The following is a 21,162-nucleotide window of genomic DNA, read 5'->3' as shown; positions in this document are numbered from 1 at the left end:
TCAATCATGGCTGATCTATCTCTCCCTCTTAACCCCATTCTCCTGCCTTCTCCCCATAACCCCATACACCCGTAATAATCAGTCCAGCGTTAGTTACTCAGCTTTATTGAACTGGTTATAGACACCAAATGCTGGAGTCACTCAACGGGTGAGACAGTATCTCTGGAGAGAAATCTCTTGGAGAAGTGGCTCCTTGATGTCCCTCTGGGATAATGTGTTTCACTCTGGACAATTCAAGTCCGTCACCATCTTATTCCTCCTTTGCTGATGCTCACTTCATCTGCGTTAATTACTGCAGTGGAGTGTTTAGCTGAGCAGTTATATTGTCAATATTCTGCCAAACCGCCTGATACCATTAGGTACTGTAGTGACATTCCTTGTCCAGAGATGCTGCCTGTCCCGTGGAGTCACGACAGCATTTTGTGTCTACCTTCGATTTAAACCAACATCTACAGTTCTTTCCTACACAGATACCGTAGTGATACATGTAACATATAACTACATTACATGTAACACACAACCATTACATGTAACATATAACTGCATTACATGTAACATATAACTACATTACACGAAACATATAACTGCATTACATGTAACATATAACCACATTACATGTAACACACAACCATTACATGTAACATATAACTGCATTACACGTAACATATAACCACATTACATGTAACACACAACCATTACATGTAACATATAACTGCATTACATGTAACATATAACCATTACATGTAACATATAACCATTAATTTCACTTAAGCTCTCATCTATTTTTATTTGAACCACTTTCTCATCAACCAGAACCCCAAACATACAAGACTCTGCCCCCATTCAGCCGGCCATCTACTCACTAGGGCAAATTATACCGGCCGGTTCATCTTCAGACCACAATTCCATACCACCAAAGATGAATAAAAATTATGAGATTAATGTAACTGAACTAATGTAACTCGGCCCACAACGTCACCTATTCCTTTTCTCCACAGATGCTGCCTGACCCACTGAGTCACTACAGCTTTCTGTATCTCAGTTTAGTTTATTGTCACATGTACTGAGGTAGTGAAAAGCTTTAAAGTGTCTGACTTGATTATTACGGGTGTCAGGAGTTTTGGGGAGAGGGCAGGAGAATGGGGTTAGGAGGGAGAGATAGATCAGCCATGATTGAATGGTATAGACTTGATGGGCTGAATGGCCTAATTCTACTCCTATTCCTTATGACCTTATGACTTGTTTAAATGGTTGGTTGATCAATAACATGGTCTCGCTCAGTTGAAGTGCTCACTTAAATCATAGAGGTTAAGATATACAAAAGATAATGACAGAAGAAATGAGGACTTCTCTGTTTGAAATACCCATCAAGAAAGTGGAGATGTGGGGCATGAAGACATTAATGTAAGGCAAGGAAAGCTGTTTGTTTCTGTTCTGTGAGATGAGCGACTGTTTGTTACTTCTGCAACGGGACTGTTACCTGGGACTTTACAATGTAAGGATGGATATTACTGTATCATTAAGAGCAATTGGTAAGTAAATGACGGTTTTGTACAAAATGCAAGGGCATTATCTGTCGGGAAGCCCAACGTCAAAGAACGTGAAAGTCAGAATCTTTCACAACTGACATTTTTCTGAGGTTTTTGACATTGATTCAGAAGATAAATGTGAAGTGAAGGGCACTATCTTGCTGCTTCATCGTCAACCCAAAACCACAAAGTCTGTTCCCAAGCAAATCATTCCACGCCTCTGATGATGGCTGGACTATCTGTTGAACATAAAATGGGCTGTGGATCTGTGCAACGTTGACCAACCAACCTGCACAGTTCACTTGTTTTACTGAATCTGTTGGTGAAATCTTCATTCATGTCTATCTGACCTACACTTGACCTTGTCCACCACAAACGTCTCCATTAAAACTCCACTGCCCATATCCTAATTAATATTGTGTTCAAGAAGGAACTGCAGATGCTGGAAGATCGAAGGTACACAAAAATGATGGAGAAACTCAGCGGGTGCAGCAGCATCTATGGAGCGAAGGATGGTCTGAAGAAGGGTTTCGGCCCGAAACGTCGCCTATTTCCTTCGCTCCATAGATGCTGCTGCACCCGCTGAGTTTCTCCAGCATTTTTGTGTACCTCCTAATTAATATTGTTTCATTCACCTTTCATCCCAACCTCAATGATCAACATTGGTTGAGCACCACTGATTCTTACAAAATCTTTAACTTTTTCAAATCCTTCCTATACTCAACTTTCTCCAGTTCTACAACATCCTAAGATCCATAATCCTCCATTTCTAGATTCCTGGGCATTCTTAATTTGAATTTATCCATCAATGGAACCACATGAATTATTGTTCTTCTTTATAATTCTCAACCTCTCCAACAGATAGACACAAAATGCCGGAGTAACTCAGCGGGTCAGACCCGATCTCTGGAGAAAGGAATAGGTGGCGTTTCGGGTCGGGAGTGTTCTTCAGCTGACCTCTTCAGCTCTCCTCCCTCCTTTAAGATGTTTCAGAATATCTGCCGCTTGGCATAGTGTAACAGACTGGGGAAAGTGCCTTGACTCTGTCTGTAATAGCCAACTATTTTATTTGAAGCACTGATCCATGGTTGCTGATTATCCAACAAGAGGAAATGTCTTCATCACTTCACTCTGTCAAGATCTTCATATTTGATTCAAGTCCCCTTGCTCCGATCTAAACTCCAGCAGATAAAACCCCACACTATCTTTATAAGACATCTTACACATTCCAGATGCTGGCCTGCTAATGCTTATCTAAGTTGCATCTGATGTATCTGTAGATGAAGAATACTATGCATAGTACTCCATGCCTAGTTTCACCCATCCCCAGAACAACGATGCACACACTGGACTTGTGGTTTGTTTATGGTGCAAAGGTTTTAGGTTTAGGAGATGAATAATTTGCTGCAGAATATCCAGTGCTCTTGTAATCACAGCATTTATTTGGCTGGACATCGCCCATTGATTACCTGAGGTAGAATCGTCAATCTTTAAGGAGAGATAGTTGTTTACTATGAAAGTTATGAATCTGTAGAATTCACTTTCTTTAATCCCTGTGCAACACTTATTTATATTGAATGCTAAGAGTGATCCGTTTTTTGGACTCAAGTGACGCAGGTATTGGGCACGTAAGTGGATGGGCTGTGATCTTGTTGCATGCCCGCGTTCTCTAGTCGGATCAAACAACTCACTCATGTCACCCACCCTTGTTCTTAAGTAGAATTATTCTCAATCGTTGAAGAGCATGTCTTTGAAAGAGTAAATTAAAAGATTATATTATCTATATTACTAAAAGTCTGATCTTGACCGCTTTTGGCCCACTGTGCTGCGATTTCCGAGAGAATGCCGCGATTTCCGAGAGAACGCCGGCTATGCGTCAGTAGATAGGGTGGTTATGGGGTAAAAGGAGCAAATTAATAATATTAATATAATATCAAGGGGGTAATTAGCGTGAGTGCGGGGGGGGGGGGGGTTAGTTAGTGTGTGTGACGCTGCATGCCGCCTCCCCCCCCCCCCCCCCCCAACCGCACGTTGGGGGAACAGACCCAACGGGTCTGCACTTGGTCTAGTCTATATTACTAAAAGTAAGATCTTGACCGCTTTTGACACTGCAAAGTGATTTACGAGAGAACGCCGCCATTTACGGCCATCATTTTTGGCCATGTCGCTCAGAGCCCCCCTACGCCGGACTGGACTGGATGATTTTTCCCATCGCTGAAAAATCAGAGAGATATTAATGTTTTTTTTAAATTGCCGTTCTCTCTGCTGCCCCCAGTGGCGGCAGGGGGGGGACTATAAAACCCGGAAGTGTCGTGGCTCACTCAGTCTCTGCCAGACGGAGGAAGCGAAAGGGTCATGGCTCTCTGAGCTGCGAATAACACTGAACGCACGTCCACTTCCGCAGTGAGTCCCCAGGATGTGATTTTCAGCAAATGTGTTTGTTGTTTGCAAAGTGTTTGCCCAATTAGGTTGGGTTTTTAAAGGGCTTTCAGCAAATGTGTTTTGTTGGCTTGCAAACTGTCCAAGTGGCTTGGCTTTTAAAGGGCTTGCTTGCAATAGTTTTTCGGATGGATAAAGCGTGAATAAACATTTTATTAGATCAGGACTGTGTTTAATATCATAATTGGCACTCATTCTGTGATTTTCGCTTAGTTGCAAGATGGCACCGATGATGTCATTTCCAGTTAGCGGCATGCTGGTGCTGAGTGCATAATTTCCGGTTCGTGGCAAGAAGCGAGAGGGTGACGTCAAGATGGCGCCGAGTGCAGGCGCCATTGAATAATTCAAGAGAGCTGACTGCTCTGTCTATGGTGGTGAGTGTGTTTGTTGGATGTTATTTAAAGCACGTTTTTGCTTCAGCAGCAGCTGCCTCTACAGGAGGCTTTTAACATTCATTTTACACACTGTATATTCAACACGTTCTGAAGTTGCTTGGCATTTTAGTATTGGGTGAGTGTGTGTGAGTGAATGAGTGTGTGTGTGTGTGTGTGTGTGTGTGTGTGTGTGTGTGTGTGTGTGTGTGTGTGTGTGTGTGTGTGTGTGTGTGTGTGTGTGTGTGTGTGTGTGTGTGTGTGTGTGTGTCTGTGTGTGAGTGTCTGTGTGAGGTGGAGAGTGTGTGTGATCAACGAATAACAAATAGTACGAACTAGCATAACAGAAAGCCCCCCCCCCCGCCACTGACCAGCAATATTGGAATTGGTGGAGAGGTGGAATATTACTTTGGGTGACCAGTCCTCCCGTGTGATGCTGGGACCCAACGGGTCCTACTTAGTCTAGTTAGACTATATTTGTTATTTTTTTCTCTCTTCCCCCGTTATGTACCATGTTTACATATTCACATCTGTTGTGCTGCAGCGAGTAAGAATTTAATTGTCCCATCCGGGACATCTATATAACTAAAAGTCTCATCTTGACCACTTCCTGTCTGCGCTGTATATTGATTTTAGAAAAAATGCTAATATATATCGCTATGATTTTTGGTCATCTTACTCACAGTCCTCCTCCGCTGAGGCAGCCCTAAGGATTTTTCGATCGACAAAAAATAAAAAAGTTATCAATATTTAAAAAATCTTGAGATCAGCTGATTGGTCTCCTCGCCTGTCAATCACCATGATGATGGTAATGTCCATTCCGGGGGGGGTGGGGGGGGGAGGTGGTAGAAGCTGTATAAAGCCCAGATGGTATGAAATTGCATTTGAATTTGGTGGCCTGCACTCTGCTTGAAATGGAATTTCAAGGTATAGCCATGAGTGAACTGCCAGCCCACCAGGCCTGAGTGACTGAGCTGCCAGCCCAGTAACCCATTCAGCCCACAATGTCCATACTAGCCCTCTGAAACCCAGTCGCTTTGGCCCACAACACCCATACTAGCGCTCCAGAAAGCCCCCCACTGACCACCAATATTGGAATTGGTGGAGAGGTGGAATATTGTGTTGAGGGACCAGCCCTCCCATGTGAACATGGGTTCCAATTAGTCTAGTATGACAATAAAACACTCTTGACTCGAGAAACGTTGAAATGGAGGCGCTGAATGTTGACAACTATTGCTGTAGATAAGCATGAAAGTGGTTTCATGGTCCCTGACATTTTGTTTTGTAGCTTTGGTCATTGGCTGATACTGAATTCAGTTCACCGTAGGAAGAAATAACTCAAATTTATGTAGCGATTTTTGGAATTTCAGTTTACTGTAAAGGATTTCACACCCTAGTTCTGAAGTATAATAAATGATATAATATGAAGAAATGACTTTGAGGCAGCAAGATCTGGAGACTGAAATGGTCACAGAAAGAACATTGACATTACATGTAGCAAATGGTGTGAACTACATACTCAATGTCTGCATTGATCTCACAGTGGTTATATCAATGCTCACCAGGGCACAGCCTCATGCTTGACACAAACCTTCTTCACATAACAACTCATCCATAGAGTGTAGGAAAGAACTTCAGACTGAAAGGTCTTGACCCAAAACGTCACCCATTCCTTCTCTCCAGAGATACTGCCTGTCCTGCTGAGTTACTCCAGCATTTTGTGTCTAACTCAGCATTTGATAGTCTGAAGAAGGGTTTCGGCCCGAAACGTTGCCTATTTCCTTCGATCCATAGATGCTGCTGCACCCGCTGAGTTTCTCCAGCATTTTTGTCTACAATAGATTGATTTTGTTGGAATGCTTTGGTTGGAACATCTGAATAATGAGGGTTGAGGATTTTTCTTTTCACAATAACCATAAACCATGCAAAAACAATCAAGTGCTCATTAGTGTTTAATGTATTTAATGTAGAGAAAACCCAAAAAATCTAAACTATCAACCAGCTGTGTCAACATGTGTTCTGGGAGATTAGAATAGAATTACAGTGCTTTGATGTCTCTGATTGACCTGTTATATATTACTTACTGTGCTCGATGAATGAACCTTTGGCAATCTCTAAGAAGCTTACACTTACGTAACAGGAGAAGCCATGGAAATTGCAGGCTTATTTGTTCTTGCATTTTTTTTTGAATGATTGCCTGAGTATATTTACACAGAGCTGGGCAAGATAAATTACTGCTACAAAATAACTGAACTCAAATCATTCCCTTTAACTCTGGTGACTTTTCTAAGCAAAAGGCATGTTACAGCACGACCAAAGTAAATTGATAGCCAGCTGCCAAACAAAGCTTCATAATACGCACACATCATGTCATGCAGCACTAAACCAGGCCCCACTCCATGCTGCTCAACATGTCCTTTCTAAGCTAATCCCATTTGCCTGCGTTTGGCCACATCCCTCTCACCCTATCCTATCCAGCTCCGTGGCTTAATGTCTTTGGAATGTTGTTATTGTACCTGCCTCAACTACCTCCTCTGGCAGCTCGCTCCATACACCCCCCACTCCCTTCCCCTCAGGTTCCCCTCTCACCTTAAACCTATGTTCCCTGCTTCTTGACTCCCCAACTCTGGGATTGAACATGGCTTTTTAAGAACAATGTTTCACCAAAAAGGGTAATCTTAGTCTATTTAATTATGTTTTCATGAGGGATATGTTACCACCAGAACAAGGGGTCACAGTTTAAGGATAAGAGGGAAGTCTTTTAGGACCGAGATGAGAAAAACATTTTTCACATAGAGAGTGGTGAATCTCTGGAATTCTCTGCCACAGAAGGTAGTTGAGGCCAGTTCATTGGCTATATTTAAGAGGGAGTTAGATGTGGCCCTTGTGGCTAAAGGGATCAGTGGGTATGGAGAGAAGGCAGGTACGGGATACTGAGTTGGATGATCAGCCATGATCATATTGAATGGCGGTGCAGGCTCGTAGGGCCGAATGGCCTCTACTCCTGCACCTATTTTCTATGTTTCTATATGAATTGCTCCGGGCACTTTGGTTTCAGATTGTGATTTATTTATCAGCCTTTGTACTTTGTAACTCTGTACCCATCTTTGTATTTATTTACCGATACTGTATGTATACACCTTACCCTGTGATCCTAGTTTGAACAAGAAGTTCACATCACCCTGATATATATGACAATAATCTCATCTGAATCTAATCATCTTCCTGCCAACAGGTTATAAAGTGCATTACTTTGTGTTGAGGATGTGGCATTTCATAACCTTGTGCAATGTTAATGGAAAATCACAACGCACGTCCCTCGGTCAAGTTTTAGAATCAATTACACTTATCACGGAAACATAAAAAATGGAACTCACTAAATGTTAATGTATTTCAACATAAAGCCGGCTGGAGCCGGAATGACAAATACTGTACCTGATTATGCACAGAACTTGGTAAAGATGAAGTTTCAAACTATATTCATTCGCACTAATCGGTAATGGTAAGGTTGCAGATACAAACCTAAAGGATGGCAACACAAAAGGAGTTTGTTACTATGAGTCTACAGTTACTAGAGGAGGCATGGTTTAACACGGACTCAATAAGTTCAACTTTGACTTTAGATACTGTACCATTTTTAGTGATATTTTGGAGAATGATAAATTAATTCATCTACGTATCAGCCCTATTGTTAGATTTGTCAGACAGCTGCACACAACATGAAACTTGCCACAAAATGCTGATGGAACTCAGTGGGTCAAGCAGCATCTCTGGAGATTTCTGGAGAACCTATCCATGTTCTCTGGAGAACCTATCCATGTTCTCCAGATACACTGCCTGACTCATTGAGTTACTCCAGTACTTTGTGTCTTTTTTTTGTAAACCAGCACCTGCAGTTCCTTACGTCTACATTAAACCTGCACTTGTTCATGGACTTTCTATCAAGTTTTACATTAATGAGTCTACTTGGATATGTAATTATTAGAAACCCAACACTAAATGCCTTGCTTTGGTATTCCAAGAACCTGGAGAATGGAAACAGTCCACTTAAGGGGCCTGTCCCACTTGGGCGACCTAATCTGCGAGTTCTGGCGAGTTTGCCCTCGACTAATACTCGCAGCATGGTCGACACAAGGTCGTAGGAGGTCTTTGTAACTCTCCTTCATGCTCGAGTGTAGTCCCCGTGTACACGAGGCCTCAGCTAGGTCACGGCGTTTTTTCCAACATGTTCAAAATTGCCCACGAGTAAAAATAGGTCGTCATGGAAAAAATCAACTTTTTTTACTTGTAGGTTTAGTTGTGATAGATCGTAGTAGATCAGCATGTTAGTCATAGGTAATCGAGGGTAGACAAAGGTAGGCGTAGATAGTCTTCATCATAGTCGAAGGGAGGTCGAAGGAGGTCGTCTTCACTCTCCACTATTCGGTGTCCAATTTTCCCGAAGTTAGTCGTAGCTAGTCGAAGCTGGTCTTCACCATAGTTGAAGGAGATCTTCAACATAACACTTTTTCAAACTCTCCTAAACTCTTCTAAACTCGCCAATTAGGTCGCCCAAATGGGACAGCCCCTAACTCTCTGTCTTGGTTGCAGATCTCTGTAGTGGTGCCACCCTCTCTATGGAGTTCCAAATGGCACCAGGAGTGCACACTTCGGTCTATGTCTACTAGGTGAAGTGTGCGACCTCGCACCACCCGGCGTGGCTTTAATGGCCGCGGGACAATCGCCATCGCCAGCTGGGGGCTATGACTTTGACTCTGACATCGGGGGGGAGAGAGTGCAGTGGAGAGATAAGTTTATTTGGCCTTCCATCACAGCTATGTGATGGATGTTTATGTAAAATGTAATTATGTTGGGTCTGGGGTCTATTTGTGTGTAATGTATGGCTGCAGAAACGGCATTTCGTTTGGACCTCCAGGGGTCCAAATGACAATTAAATTGACTCTTGACTCTTGACTCTTGAGATCATGGGAAGAATGCCTATGGGTGCTGTCTGGACGGAGTTTGTACACTCTCTCTGTGACTGCGTGGGTTCTGCGAGATTGTGACTCTGGGATCTCTGGTTTGTTCCCACACTCCAAGGTTAGCAGTGTGTAGGGTAGTGTTACTGTACGGAGTGATGGCTAGTCGGCACTGACACGGTGGGCCGAAGGGCCTGTTTCTGCGCTGTATCTCTGAAGTGTAAACAATCGGTATTCCACATTAAATTGACAGCAGCTCAAAGGTGAAGCCAATGATTAAGCAGGCATATTAAACTGCAGGAGGTTAAACAGATAGACACCAACAGAGTAAAAAACTTAAAAGTTCATTGCTGGTTGATTTCTTCCACAGTTATTTCTAGCTCCTTCCTAATATGACTCAGATCTCCGCAGGTTATGTTGTGACAGATACTATGGTGCCTCCAGGTAATTAGAACCTTTTGTCCAACTGAATGCTCATAGCCACAGGAGTGTGTTAGTGGGTGTCCTTGTATTTGCATCATGTAACTAATACAGTGAAACAGCTGGCACTGCCTACAGGATGACAGATATGGGTATGAGGTCTACATCAGAACTCAGCTTCCACATGCCTGAGTGTGAGGTGCAGTAGGTAATATTAGCTCTAATACCGCATCAATGAGTGTGTAGGGAGGAACTGCAGGTGCAGGTTTACACTAAAGATAGACACAAAATGCTGGAGTAACTCAGCCGGACAGACAAGATCTCTGGATAGAAGGAATGGGTGATGTTTCGGGTGTAAACGTCACCCATTTCTTCTCTCCAAAGAATGCTGCCTGTTCCGCTGAGTTACTCCAGCAATTTGTGTCTATCCTATCAATGAAGTTTCCTGCAAAATGTATCAAGAGTGTTTTATCATCATATGTCATGAATCAGGACAATGAAATTCTCACTTGCAGCAAAACAACAAGCCTGTAAACACGGTACTCGATAATCTAATCAGCAAACATTAAAAAACAGATGTTCATTAAATTAAAAAAACCCAACATAGTGCATGAAGTTGGAAGAATCTTTGTGCGTTCACTGACTCACTGGTGTATGAAATTGTTGAGTCTTTGTGACCCTGCATTATGACCACTCTCACCTCCAGCTGCATAGCTAAGATGGAGCACATCCCTATACTTCCACCACGACCTCCAGCCAGCTGTGGGAAAGCAAGATGTTCATCGCCTCACTGGTGCGGCCAATCTTGCATTGTCCAGCAGAAGATGGAGGCACAGGCTAGCTCCAGCCACAAGCACTTCAACTTCACCAAGATGCAGAGCCCAACATCCCGCTCACTTTTAGTGCAAACACTGATTTTGCGCTGAGGGAGGTGTGTCTGCAGAGTTGGGGCCAAAATAATGTGTTGAATTTCATGAGCAATGGAACTGCTTCAGGAGGAGACACACCTGTAAAATACAGATGGCTTGTTCCTGTTATAGAGGAGATATGGCGAATGGAATGGGAAATACAGAGACTGCAGATGCTGGAATTCTGTGTGTGTGTGAGTGTGTGTGTGTGTGTGAGTGTGTGTGTGTGTGTGAGTGTGTGAGTGTGTGTGTGTGTGTGTGTGTGTGTGTGTGTGTGTGTGTGTGTGTGTGTGTGTGTGTGTGTGAGTGTGTGAGTGTGTGAGTGTGTCTGTGTGTGTGAGTGTGTCTGTGTGTGTGTGTGTGTGTGTGTGTGTGTGTGTGTGTGTGTGTGTGTGTGTGTGAGTGTGTGGGTGTGTGTGTGTGTGTGTGTGTGTGTGTGTGTGTGTGTGTGTGTGTGTGTGTGTGTGTGTGTGTGTGTGTGTGTGTGTGTGTGTGTGTGTGTCTGTGTGTGTGTGTATATATGTGTGTGTGTGTGTGTGTGTGTGTGTGTGTGTGTGTGTGTGTGTGTGTGTGTGTGTGTGTGTGTGTGTATGTGTGTGTGTGTGTGTGAGTGTGTCTGTGTGTGTGTGTGTGTGTGTGTGTGTGTGTGTGTGTGTCTATGTGAGTGTGTGTGTATATATGTGTGTGTGTGTGTGTGTGTGTGTGTGTGTGTGTGTGTGTGTGTGTGTGTGTGTGTGTGTGTGTGTGTGTGTGTGTGTGTGTGTGTGTGTGGGACCAGGTGACGCTCAGCCCGGAACCAAAGCTCGGGGCCGGCGGCCGACACGGCGGGTGTTTGTTGTGGCACCGCCGCTGTTATGGGAACGGCCGCCGCCTCGACACCGGGAGCGCGAGAGACCAACCGGCGCTGACCCCCGCCTGACCCCCGCCCCCGCCTGACCCCGGCCCCTGCCTGACCCCCGCCCTGACCCCGGCCCCCGCCCTGCCCCCGGGAGACTGCGGCCAGGATGAGCGTCGACAGATTCTCGCTCTCAGCCGAGGAATATCTGGGTGAGTGAGGGGGGGGCGGCAGCGGCTAGTGTGTGTGTGACGGGCCGAGTGGCCGGCGGGGGGGGGGGCTACTGCCGGGGGGGTGGGGCCTGGGTTGGGGTTAGGACTGTGGGGGTTAGGGCTGTGGGAGTGGGTAGTTGGGGCCGGGTGTAGGTGGTGTGGGTGGGGGTGTGTAGGGGTGGGGGTGGGTGTGGGTGTAGGGGTGTGTGGGGGGTGGGGTGTGTAGGGGTGTGTGGGGGGGTGGGGGTGTGTGTAGGGTGGGGGGTGTGGGTGTAGGGGTGTGTAGGGGTGGGGGTGTGTAGGGTGGGGGTGTAGGGGTGTGTGGGGGTGTGGGGGTGTGGGGGGGTGTGTAGGGTGTGGGTGGGGTGTAGGGGTGTGGGTGTGTAGGGGTGTGGGTGGGGGTGTGTGTGGGTGTGTGGGGGTGGGGGTGGGGTGTAGGGGTGTGTGGGGTGTGGGTGTGTAGGGGGGGGGTGTAGGGGTGTGGGGGGTGGGGTGTGTAGGGGTGGGGGTGTAGGGGTGTAGGTGTGGGGTGTGTGGGTGTGTGGGGGTGTGGGGGTGTGTGGGGGGGTGTGGGTGTGTAGGGGTGTGGGTGTGTGGGTGTAGGTGGGGGGGTGTGGGGGGGGTGTGTGGGTGTAGGGTGTGGGTGTGTAGGGGTGTGGGTGTGTGGGTGTAGGTGTGGGGGGTGGGGGTGTGTGGGGGTGGGTGTGTAGGGGGTGTGGGTGTGTGGGTGTAGGTGTGGGGGGGGGTGTGGGTGTGTGGGGGTGTGGGGTGTGGGGGTGTGGGGTGTAGGGGTGGGGGTGTAGGGGTGTAGGTGTGGGCTGTGCTCGGGGCCGGGCCTGAGCTGACTTGTGTGTCATAGAACATAGAGCAGAACAGAGACAGAAAGCTGGAGGAACTCAGCTGTCAGGCAGCATCTTTAGAGAAGGAATGGGCGACGTTTGGGGTCAAGACCCTCCTTCACAACAGAAACATCGCCCATTCCTTCTCTCTAGAGATGCAGCCTGTTCCGCTGAGTTACTCCAGCATTTTGTGTCTATCTTTGTGTTTAAACCAGCATCTGCAGTTCCTTCCTACACATAGAGTAAAACAGTACAGGATTAGGCCCTACAGTCCACAATGTCTATGCTGAACATGATGCTGGGCCAACCTTATCTGAAACACCTGTCCCTCCATCCCCTGTATATCCATCTGCCCATCCAAATGTCTTATAAATGTATCTGCCTTCACCTCCACCTGGCAGCATGTTCCAGGCACTCATCACCCTCTGTGTTAAAGAAAAAAACTTGACACACTGATCTGCTTTAAACCTTGTCCCGCTCAACTTCAAGCTGTGCCCTCTGGTATTTGATATTTTCAACCTTGGCAAAAGGTTCTGACTGTCTACCCTATCAATGGCTCTCATAGTTTTATAAACTTCTATTAACTCTCCCTCTACTTCCAGCATTTCAAAGAAAACAATTCAAGTCTGTCCAACCTCTCCCTGTCGCTAATATCCTCTAATCCAGGCATCATTCTGGTCAACCTCCTCTCGAAAAGCCTCCACATCTTGCAATGGGGTGACTAGAACTACACATAAGCTCCAAATGCAGCCTGACCAAAGCTGCATCATAACTTCCCGACTCTTGTACTCAATGCTAGACCAATGAAAGCAAGCGTACCATGTGCCTTCTTTGTTTTAGGTATTTATTGCTAGATATCTAATAGTTATCAATTATTTAAAGTGGAGACTGGGGTGAGGAATGTGGGCCAGGTGCTTTTCTGCAGCAATGATTGCTCTACATTTTGCCTTCCCTTTGACTGTGGATTATATCAGATCATCCAGTAATTTTACCTTTTGAATTTGTTGCTACTTGCACCGTTCACTTCTGGCCAAAAATTGTGATTGTGGAACTCGGAATTTGCTGACATGTACAATTAAGGTATATTTTGACTGCGTTCTCAGTAGAAAACATATCTGTGGAATAAAACATGTTTGGCACAGCTATTGCCACATTCCTCGAAAGATGCCAAATTTCTAAAATAATTGATAATGTTCCAGATGTATTTAAGCTGGAAGAGGGTGTTGCAAACATTAACATGCTAACAATAGTCTGGCAATTCTTATGGAACTTACCTCCTCTGAACATTCATATTCTTCCGAACTATTTGTAATAGCAAGCTTGTTTAAGAAAGAACTGCAGATGCTGGAAAAATCGAAGGTGGACAAAAATGCCGGAGAAACTCAGCGGGTGAGGCAGCATGCATGGAGCGAAGGAATAGGTGATGTTTCGGGTCGAGACCTTTCATATATCAAGCTTGGTTTCTTGGTGATGTTGGGCTGTATACCTAAAAAATAAAATTAGCAATAACTGATTTATCTGTGGACCACCAAAGCCCTGTTCTTGGTGCTGAACTTAATTTGGAATCCAGCTGCAGCAGAAGAAGAAACTGAAGCATCTTCTTGGATCTTTCTTTTCTGACAAACCCAATATATATTCTCTAATTTCTAATTAAGAGTTATTGCATAGGTTCCTTTACTAACACTGTCATAGGAGTATCTTTTTCATAAGGACTTAACATATAACATATAACAATTACAGCACGGAAACAGGCCATCTTGGCCCTTCTAGTCCGTGCCGAACACTTACTCTCCCCTAGTTCCATCTACCTGCACACAGATCATGACCCTACATTCCTTTCCCATCCATATACCTATCCAATTCATTTTTAAATGATAAAAACGAACTTGCCTCCACTACTTCCCCTGGAAGCTCATTCCACACAGCTACCACTCTCTGAGTAAAGAAGTTCCCCCACATGTTATCCCTAAACTTCTGTCCCTTAATTCTCAAATCATGTGCTCTTGTTTGAACCTTCCCTATTCTCAATGGAAAAAGGTTATCCACGTCAACTCTGTCTATCCCTCTCATCATTTTAAAGACCTCTATCAAGTCCCCCCTTAACCTTCTGCGCTAACTTCAGCAGTTAATATTAACTCCATGGAGTTCTTGTAATAAAGAAACGCCATCATGTTATTAGTTAAAGAACCAGTGACAATAAAACATAGGTAATACTTTTCCCAGGATGGTCTGCTTTGTCCTGAAAGATGTTGGAATATTTAAATGCTAGAGCTATACTCATTGTACACCTTGCTTGTGCTTTAGTGAGGCCAATGCTTTCTGGAGTCAGGAAATGCAACCAAAAAATGTTTCCAAAAGGCTACTTGATTTATAAAAATATATGAGTGGGTGCCACAGTGACAGCTGCCTCACAGCCCCAGTGACCTCCAGTCTAAGTGGAGTGTTTAGATACTGAATGTAACTGGGCTGCACAGTGGGGCAGCAGAAGAGTTGCTGCCTTGCAGCGCCAGAGGCCCAGGTTCAATCCTGACTATGGGTGCTTTCTGTACGGAGTTTGTATGTTCTTGCTGTGACCACATGGGTTTTCTCCATGCGCTCCTGTTCCCTCCCACATTCTAAAACGCGCAGGTTTGTGGGTTAATTGACTTCTGTAAATTATCCCTAGTGTTTATAACAGAACTAGTACATGCGTGATCATTTGTCAGTGTGGATTCAATGGGCAAAGGGCCTGTTTCCACGCTGTGTATCTAAACTAAACTAAACAAGGGTTCCTCTGGGTGTTCTGGTTTCCACCCACATCCAAAAGACTTGTGCATTGATAGGTTAATTGACCATTGCACATTGCCCTTAGTGGGAAGGTGAGAGGTAGAATCTGGGGTGCAAGGAGGAGGCAGAATAAAATGGGTCAGCACAGAGTCAGTGGGCAGAATGGTCTACATTCTCTGATCCTGAGTCCATCATGTGCTTCATAGAAACATAGAAACATAGAAAATGTGTGCAGGAGTAGGCCATTCGGCCCTTCGAGCCTGCACCGCCATTCAATATGATCATGGCTGATCATCCAACTCAGTATCCTGTACCTGCCTTCTCTCCATACCCCCTGATCCCTTTAGCCACAAGGGCCACATCTAATTCCCTCTTAAATATAACCAATGAACTGGCCTCAACTACCTTCTGTGGCAGAGAATTCCAGAGATTCACCACTCTCTGTGTGAAAAATGATTTTCTCTTCTTGGTCCTAAAAGATTTCCTCCTTATCCTTAAACTGTGACCCCTTGTTCTGGACTACCCCAACATCGGGAACGATCTTCCTGCATCTAGCCTGTCCAATCCCTTAAGAATTTTGCAAGTTTCTAAGATCCCTCCTCAATCTTCATTCATATGCCACAGATTTCAGTGCAAGGCCAATCATTTCATCTTCCTGCACGATTTCCATTGTATGACTACGATTTGACTTTATCCATTATAAACATTGCTGGAGATCTGGAATGTCACAACCTGTAATACTTCCATTGGATAGACACAAAATGCTGGAGTAACTCAGCGGGACAGGCAGCATTCTGGAGAGATGGAATGGGTGACGTTTTGGGTCGAGACCCTTCTTCAGACTGATGTCAGGGGAGTGGATGGGACAGAGATAGAATGTAGTCGGAGACAGTAAGACTGGTGGGAGAACTAGGAAGGGGGATTGCCTACACTGCCATTGGATAGCTCCTTGTACTGGAAGGGCACCAAATATTTGACTTGACAGGATGAATCTCAACAGACACCACTGCATCTTTTGCCAGACTTTCTAGAAGGGAAATGTGAAGATAATTTCCTTATCACCACCTTCCCTTGTCTTCCTTGGTGTTAAACGCCAGGCGTATGCGGGTGCTACCGGTGTGAGCCAGAACCTGCAGGACATTTAGTAGTTGCCACAAACTGCAGCAACTCTGTCACCCATCCTTGCATTACCAACTGATTCCCTAAGTAAAGCTGTCACAGTTAAAAGCTACTTCTGCCTACAAAATTACACGTTTATAGTCGGTTAAATACTTGCCTGCTAATCTCACATTTACAACTGTATTTGTAGCACTTTGCTGAAACCTTTTGCATATCTCAATATGCATCAGTCTGGCTTCCCTCATCCATTAACCTGTTATTGTCTTTAAAAAATGGATCAACATAATGGTTGTAAATGACAATGAATGCACTGGTATAAATATATATATATTTATGTGCATTGTGCATATATATATATACACTCTGCCCTCACAGGTTACTTTACATATACTCAATGCACATTCTTCATTTGTTGAAATCTGTTTTGAACATGGAATGTACAGCTGGAGGAAATCATTTTTGGAAATAAATGTTTAAATTTGGAAAAGTAATTTTATGTGGTGCAATGAAAGTGCAATTGTACAAGCTATAGGATATGGCATGAGTGTACATGAACTAGAAACGGTTCCTTCAAATTGTACAGACAGTGTTGCTAGCTTCTGATGCTTTGCAGATAATTCTGATGTTCCTAAGCCGTGATGTGATGCTTCGAGCACAGAAATCACAGATAAAGATATTGAGCCTCGATTGGGTGATTCCCCACATGTAGGGAATTAGATTGTGACGAGCTCTTGGCTACCAATGCAGCAGTCGAGTGAGTGGACAATGGGACTGTTGGGTGCTTGAGATCAGAATGGTTGACTACCCTTTTCATGGAATTAATGAATCATGGAAGAAAGATTGAACCCCAGGAGAAGCGTGTAGAACCTGAAACAGAAATGTTGGTGAAATAGCTGATGAGATTTTAGTTTAGTTTAGAGATACAGCGTGGAAACAGGCCCTTCGGCCCACCGGGTCCGTGTTGACCAACGATCCCCACATATTAACACTATCCTACACCCACTAGGGGCAATTTTTACATTTACCAAGCCAATCAACTCACAAACCTGAACGTGTTTGGAGTGATGTGTCGCATCGTGGGGAAAGAGCTAGTGTATGTACGTAAGGATTGGGCATGTAGGTCTTTAAGCAAACAAATGTTTGCCAAAGATCGAATCACAGATACCTTTTCTTTATGAAGGATAATGTTAAATGGAGAACATTATGAAATAAATGTATTTTAGTTTATGAACATGAACCCAGTACACTTTACAGCTGAATGTTTATATTAAAGTATATATCACCTTTCAGTTGGAAATGAAGGTCTGATTTATGACACACATACAGGGCCAACCTTCTTTCATTGAATGAAATAGTGATAAGATGAAATATAAATCACTCTGCTATTGGTTGAGAAGAGTGAAGTAGTCTGGAGTGGCTCAGTCCATTCTCATCTCCCAATTGAGGAAAGAATAATATTGCCTAACTACAGCACAACGAGGGATTGTCAACGTGAAGAGAACTAATTTCAAATAAAGTCATGCTGCAACATTTCACAGCAAGCTTTTATTTTTGGTTAATCCATTTTGTAATTGCATAGATATTAGAGATCGCTAGAGTAAATTCCACATTGAATGTTGCCTAATAGATCATTCAATGCCTCTCATGAAAAAGGACCCTTATTTACCAACAGTCTGAAGAAGAGTGCCAACCTAAAACATCACCTATCCACGTTCTCCAGGCATGCTGCCAGACCCACTGAGTTACTCCAGGACTTTGTATCTTTTTTTGTAAATCCGCATCTGCAGTTCTTTGTTTCCACTTATTTATTAAGTTAGGAAAAGCAACTTAGCCTCGACTATTAATCACACCCAGAATGGCTTACTAGCAGTAACAATGCGAGTGCATGCAGAGCTTGTGTACATAGTGGTGAATAAAGGTTCTTCCTCAGACCCAACAATTTAATGTCCAAATGTCAACAACACAGTTATTCTATTTAAAATATTATACATCAAACTCCTGCTCCTGCCCGCTGAATAAATACAACTGCCTGTATTCCAAAGAGAAGTTCCTTTCATCTTATTGTTATCAACATTGAGTTTCTTGTGTTTAAAAGTTTGATTGTTGTGGCAAGAAGGAGAGCTGTGTTGGACAGATCCACACCATGTTTTATAGCCATTAAAGATTAAGTTAAAATATTCTAGAAACAATTATGGATCTTGTTATTTGAAGAAGATCTAATGGTGTATAATCTAAGCAACTGTAGTCCTGTTTATCTTTCTCTGTGACTTTTGTTTGACTAATGATTTGTCTTGTATACAAATGTGGTTGTGAAGAGTCAAGAGTGTTTAGTTGCCTTATGTACCAACAACGGGACATTGAGATTCTTACATACAAGATATCAGCTTTAATATGAGTGGGATTAAACTGTTACTTGTGTTCTACCTATTAAAATGGAAAAATGCATGATTGTTGGTCTGTCAAACCTCTAGTGTGAATTAAGAGAAGATATTTTTTTCTTTATGGCTAACTAATGCATTAATTAAATGAGATAGATAAATGCGGATGAACAGTTGAAGAAACTTCTAAGTGATGTTGATGTTAGTGGCAAGTCTATAGGGGTACATAGCAGAATCTTTCTAAAGTGGAGTTACAGGGATGGTTCTGATCATTAAACTTTGCTGCTTTATTTTGTCCCCTATCCAGTAGCCAGTTTAACTGGCATATGCATTTAGAAGTTGTGAAAATGAGTTTAATCCCAAGAAACTATGCCACATTTCCTCCTGTCTACACCCAAACTCATGTAAAGGCCTTAAATTGCAGCTTTAGTCTCTTTCACTGCTGTATTACTTGAACCTTGGGATACACAGATGATGGATGTTAAAGAATGACTTGTACTTGGATAAAAAGGACACAAAGTGCTGGAGTAGCTCAGCGGGCCAGGCAGCATCTGTGGACAACATGAAGAGATTATGTTTAGGGTCTGGACCCTTCTTCAGCCTTTCAGTCATCGATCCCATTAAATACCAATACAGTTGTTGAAACATTTAATGCTTAAAAGTCAGCTCGAGGCAGCTCAATAGCTCATTTCTGATGTTAGTTCATTCACAAACCCTGTTTTTGCTGAGTTTTATTTCTGACTTCCAGCAACTGTAGCAGTTTAGACACAAAAAGCAGGAGTAACTCAGCGGGACAGGCAGCATCTCTGGAGAGAAGGAATGGGCAACGTTTCGGGTCGAGACTCTTCTTTTACCACAACTGTCACAATTTGTCATTGTACATTTAAACATTGGCTTTGGTTTGTTTTAAGTAGAACCAAATCTCCGTAAAAGCTATTTACTTACATTTGTGATGTTGTGACTGAGATAAGGTGACTGAAAATGACCATTCCAGGGGCATAAGATGGATATGCTTAATTATGTGGGGATTTAGCTGTTGGACTTGGCAAGCTGTGTTCTGACATTTAACCAATTGATAGCAAATACAGATGTTACCATTAGAACACATCTAATCCTATGCATTGGATAATTCAATACATTAGACTGGGGAATGTTGAATCTGGTTGTTATCGATGTTCTGGATTTATTTATTTATTTCCCCCAATATTCACATTTACTATACATAATGAATGATGCCTCACTGAATGTAATGTGCTTTAAATGCAATATTCATGAGCCATTGGTCAGCTAGATGTAATTGCTATATTGTAGGCCACCTACAGTATAACAGACTAATTTATTATATTGTACACTATTTATGTAAGGTCTAGAATATAGTGTAGAATCAGGAAAAGAGATTTTTTCAAAAAGTGTAAAGCTCAGCTGATATCTTTTCAAAGTTTTGTGCAATGGAGAGAGAGTAAAGTCACCTCTGCGGTCTACAAATCTTGCAACTCATTACAAAGAGGTAATCCTCGTCACAAGATAGACTCGGGATAGAAGAAATGGGTGACGTTTCGAGTCAAGACCCTTCTTCAGACTTGCTAATCCTAGTCACACACAGCAGAAGTGGGCCACTCGGCCCACTGTGTTCATGCAGGCCTTCCAGCACTGATCCTTATTCCACCCCTCTTCTCACTTTCTATATGATGGTATTTCAAATACTCATCTAAATACTTCTTAAATGCTGAATTAGGAGCAAAGCTGAACGGGTAATGTAGTGTAAATGAAGTAAGTAAATATTTGTGGTCAGGGTAGAAATGTTAGAGTATAATGCTTTTGGAATTAAATTGGAATTCAGTCCAATGTACACGGAATCCTCTAAGTGTTCTGAAGGATTCAGGCAGGCAATTGCAAACATCTTAAAGCGATGAACATATCTGAGTGAAGCTTAAACGTCAGATGTAAAACAACGATGGTAGTTCAACTGATAACGTTTCAGTTAATGAATATTCTAGAAATATAAACTCACTCTTGCTCCACTTTGTGTACAGAAGCTACTGCTGTAGGTGAGAGTAAGCCATCAGTAGATGCACATTGCTCGATGTAATACTTCCAGTGAAATACCTGGTGGCACATCTCATGATGCCAGGTAGGCATGAAGTGCCCCGGTCACTCCTCTAAATCTGTATTCATTTTGGGTTTAACCTGAGGAAATAGTAATAGACAATAGATGCAGGAGTAGGCCATTCGGCCCTTCGAGCCAGCACCGCCATTCAATGTGATAATTAATACAAAAGTGCATGAAGAAAATTGCTGAGGTGGTTTGTTTACATGTGGATAACGCACCGACAAATGTAACCTCTTTAAAATGTAGTTGCAACAATTGACATTTGTATAAAGCCTTTT

General features: G+C 43.4%; 1 protein-coding gene across 2 annotated transcripts in view; it reads left to right on the top strand.

Moving 5' to 3' along the window:
* The first annotated feature begins 11,591 nt into the window (after positions 1–11,591).
* cstpp1 (centriolar satellite-associated tubulin polyglutamylase complex regulator 1) overlaps positions 11,592–21,162 on the top strand; it is a 118,187-nt gene continuing 108,616 nt past the window's right edge. The window contains exon 1 of one of the 2 annotated variants that reach the window (XM_055649119.1): positions 11,592–11,672. In XM_055649119.1, the coding sequence (XP_055505094.1) occupies positions 11,630–11,672 (43 nt within the window). In that variant the 5' untranslated portion in view covers positions 11,592–11,629. The remainder of the gene's footprint in view (positions 11,673–21,162) is intronic. The other variant, XM_055649122.1, reaches the window with a different exon arrangement.

Source organism: Leucoraja erinacea, chromosome 18, assembly GCF_028641065.1.
Source record: "Leucoraja erinacea ecotype New England chromosome 18, Leri_hhj_1, whole genome shotgun sequence".
NCBI classification, from domain to species: Eukaryota; Metazoa; Chordata; class Chondrichthyes; order Rajiformes; family Rajidae; genus Leucoraja; species Leucoraja erinaceus.
Note: the sequence above shows the minus strand (reverse complement) of the source record. Positions and strands in the feature narration are given on the sequence as shown.